The following is a 4,252-nucleotide window of genomic DNA, read 5'->3' on the forward strand; positions in this document are numbered from 1 at the left end:
AACATTTCTAGTTTTTTCTTTTTTAAATATTTATTTTTTTAGTTGTAGTTGGGCACAACACCTTTATTTATTTTTATGTGGTGCTGAGGATCGAACCCAGGGCCTCGCATGTGCTAGATGAGTGCTCTACCACCGAGCCGCAACCCCAGCCCTCTAGTTTTTTCTTCTATTATCAAGAATCCTTCTGTGAACTTCATATATATCAGTACCTGTTTCTCTTCCAAAGATACTGTGTAGCCAGAGTTTCGAGCAGTTGTTTTCAACCAGGAGTGACTTTGCCCCTCAGGGTCCTTTGATAGTGTCCAATGACTTTTTTTTGGGGGGGGGTGCATACCAGGGATTGAACTCAGGGGCATTTGACCACTGAGCCACGTCCCCAGCCCTACTTTGTATTTTATTTAGAGACAGAGTGTCACTGAGTTGCTTAGTGCTTCGCTTTTGCTGAGGCTGGCTTTGAACTCTCAATCCTCCTGCCTCAGCCTCCCGAGCCGCTGGGATTACAGCCGCTGGGATTACAGCCGCTGCACCCAGGTCTAATTTTTGATTGTCACATCTGAAGAGGAGGGGGAAGCTCCTGACAGTTAATGGGTAGAGACCAGGGTGCTGCTGTGCATCTTGCACTGTCAGGAGATCTCTCCACAAGGAGGAATTCACCAGCTCTCAAACTGTCAACCAGAGTAGAGTCTGGTTTTAGAGGTCTTTAGGTGCTAGACACAGGTTCATGTCCAGTAGGCATTGGGGAGCCATAGATGGCTCTGGAAGGGTGAGATTTCCATCAGGGGGACACATTTCAGGACCAACACCACCTGGCCTCCAGCTTTAGGTGAACTCAGTTTGGTGGGTCATCCCTGGGGTCCTCTGACTGACCACCCGCTGCAGGGCACCTTGCATGTCCCGGTTGCGCAGCGTGTAGATGGCCGGATACAGCAGTGGGGTGAGGTTGATGTAGATGAGCGAGACCAGCTTGTCCTCCTCCAGGGACCGGCTGCTCAGGGGTCGGGCATACATGGCCGTGGCACAGCCGTAGTGGAGCACAGCCACAGTGAGGTGGGACGCTACGGTGTTGAAGGCCTTGCGGCGGCCTGCGGCTCCCCCAACCCCCAGGATGACCACCAGCACTCTGGTGTAGGACAGCAGGATCAGGACTAGGGGCAGCACCAGCAGCAGCAGGCAGGCCACCAGCAGCACGTGCTCTTGCAGGTCCCGGTTCCCACAGGCCAGCACCAGCACCGCGGGGAGGTCACAGAAGACATGGTTGACCAGGCCGCCATGGCAGAAGGGCAGCTGGAATATGGCTGTGGTGAGGCCTAGGGCAAGGACCGAGCCACCGACACAGCAGGAGGCCAGGAGACCCCAGCAGAGTCCTGTGGTCATGAGCTGAGGGTAGTAGAGGGGGCGGCAGATGGCCAAGTAGCGGTCCAGGGCCATGGCTGCTAGCAGCAGGCACTCAGAACCGCCCAGGGCCACAAAAAGGCCCATCTGGGCAGCACAGGTTGAGGGGGCCACAGCCTGGCCCCCGGGTGGCAGGAGGAAGCCAGCCAGCATGCGCGGGGTCAGCACCAGCGTGTAGGCCACTTCCACAGCGGACAGCGCACCCAGAAAGAAGTACATAGGTGTGTGCAGGGCGGGCTCCACCAGGGCCAGGACCAGGATGAGCAGGTTCCCTGCCAGGGTGGCCAGGTAGAGCGGCAGCAGGAGAGCAAAGAGCAGCACCCGAAGGCCCTGGGGCCACCCGGAGAAGCCCAGGATTACAAACTCCTGCGGGGCAGTCCAGCTGGACTCAGGCCAGTGGCTTGTGTTGGGGCCTAGGGGAGGACAGGCATGCAGGCCAGTGTCACAGTGATGCCTGCCTCCCAAGAAATAGGTGGCACTTGCCCCTCCTGGGCCCCAGAACCCCATGCCAGCCCTCTGAGATCTATCTCTTGCTCTCCGTACCCCTTTCCATCCTCCCCAGAACTTGAGCTTCCTCCCTGTCCTCTTAAGTCCTCCAGGAATTCAGATGTCCACCCTTCCTGCTGTCCTCCTGGGCCCACTGTGCCTCCCGGCTTCCTGGGACCTTCTTCAGATCTATCTTCCTACCCTCCTAGCTCTCCCCAGCCTTCAAAAGCCTACCTAAGGACTCAGGCATCCTCTTTCAAGCCTGTAGCATTGAGGATGAGGGGATGGTACCCAGGGTGGGGAAATGGTTGAGGAGTTCAGGCTTCTTCTAGACAGCCTCCATGTTGAGTGGGCATGCGGGGAGTGACTGAGGCGGGCGGTCCTATAGATAAAATCCATGAGGGTTAAGGGGCTTGAGCAGAGCTAGAAAGTCTGTCACAAAGACCCATCTCACTCTCTGTACACCTGCAGCTCCTAGTGGGGTGCTGCCTCCCAGATGGACCACGTGATCCTCCTCCTCATCTGCTCTGAGTTGGTTGGTTCTATTTATGCCATTTCATCAGCAGGATTCAGGACAAGCCCGTGGGAATCCTGGACCTATTATTTCTAACTACAGGTGGAAAAAACTGCAAAGGAAGATGGTCTACACTCTCCTTGGTGAACTGGCCACCTTAAGATGAACAGGAAACTTCATGAATAATGGCATCTGGTCCCATGGCTTGAGCCACGTGATTCCTAAATCTGTCTCAAGACTCAGTCCCTCCTCCTAGCTGCAGATCCTTATAGTCGACAGTCTCCCAAGCATTTCCACCAACGTTTCCAATTGCATCTGTCCCAAACTCAATTCCTGATCTCCAACCCAAACCTCCCTTCCTTCTGAAAATAGAGCTGGCCCAGCACCAAGATCAGAAATCAGGAAGCCGTTCTGGATTCATTCTCTCACCCTCAAGTGCAACCAGATGCCATGTTCTGCCACACATTCCTCACACCCCAGCTGTCCTTCTCTCTCCTGATTGATCCCATCCAATCTAATGGGTCCATCTACCTTCAATCAGCCTCCTCTCCCATACCACCAACTATACTGACCTTTTCTCAAGAACAGATAGTCGTTTTTTTCTTTCTTTATTTTTGGTACTGGGGATTGAACTCAGGGGCACTCGACCATGAAGCCACATCCCCAGCCCTATTTTGTCTTTTATTTAAAGACAGGGTCTCACTAAATCGCTTACTGCCTCGCTTTTGCTGAGGCTGGCTTTGAACTTATGATCCTCCTGTCTCAGCCTCCCTAGCTGCTGGGATGACAGGCGTGTGCCCCTGCCCCTGGCCAGATATTATTTATTTAACTATCCCCTCTTTACTATCATGATTAATCCATGCTCCTTAGCACAGCATCTGTGGTCCTTCACAATGTCCCTTCCAGCTTCATCTTATGTCCATTCAGCACCATGACTTTAGCTGGAGTGGGGGACTCACTTCCTGTATGCACTGTATCTTTGTGTGGGCTGTTATCACTTCCGGGAACGCCCCAAAGTCCCCACATTATCTACCTGGGAAACTTCTATTCATTCTCCACAGCTGCACTCAGATGTCATGTCCTGGGTGAAGATTCCTGTCCTCCAAGTGGGCGTGGTGTCAACCTCTGATTCCACAGTTGTTATGGAAACTCCTCTAAATTCAGTTTCCTAGAATCAAGATTTGATTTATTTGCTGAATTACTCCAAGAAAAAAAATTACTCCATTCTTATTTCTCCCCAATTTATGCCTCCTCTCAATTCTCCTAGTTACTGTCCCTGACCTGAGTTTTTGGCTCTGGAACCTCAGAGAGCCTCTAGCCTCACCCTTTACCTCTACCAGTTGCTCCAAATTCTGCTGGACCCTCAGCTAAAATGCATTGACCATCAATATTACCATCAACCTCAGATGGAGGGTGTGCAATCAATCATCTTCATGGTCAGTACCTCCGCAAGCTACAAGAATCATGTCCAGCTCTCCACCCAGCCATCCAAGTTCAAGTGTCAAGAGACATATTCTCCTCCTCTCCTTTTCCTTCCTATTCCCCAATCCTTTAAAGCAGCCCTCCTTTGAAAGCTAACCCAAGCCCACCAACCCCAAGAAGCCTTGCCTGGCCAGGTCAACCCCTTGCTTCCTTCAAGGCACGTACCCGCCCATCATGGTGGATGTCCATCAACGCCCATGAAACTTCCAGGTCAGCCGGTCTGCTATTGCATCATCACCAGAACAGTTCATTGATCTTTAACCAGCAGTTTCTCTCTGCCCGGGAGGCTGGTAGTGCACTGGGGGCATTTTTTGTAGAGTTTAGATCAATAGCACCGAGGACCATGAGATCCAGCCCATTTCCTCACCTGTAAAATGA

The 4,252-nt window shown here is 52.5% G+C and overlaps 1 protein-coding gene across 1 annotated transcript; it reads right to left on the bottom strand.

The window, feature by feature from the left end:
- Positions 1-819: 819 nt before the first annotated feature.
- Positions 820-1,899, bottom strand: LOC124098857 (olfactory receptor 10AC1-like). Its single transcript, XM_046453830.1, has one exon. The coding sequence runs from the start codon at positions 1,897-1,899 to the stop codon at positions 820-822; it is 1,080 nt and encodes a 359-aa protein (XP_046309786.1).
- Between the last annotated feature and the right edge of the window lie 2,353 nt (positions 1,900-4,252).

The sequence above is a fragment of the Marmota monax genome, unplaced genomic scaffold (assembly GCF_021218885.2).
Source record: "Marmota monax isolate L192 unplaced genomic scaffold, Marmota_monax_Labrador192_F-V1.1 WCK01_AAM20220418_F8-fsc00338, whole genome shotgun sequence".
NCBI lineage: Eukaryota > Metazoa > Chordata > Mammalia > Rodentia > Sciuridae > Marmota > Marmota monax.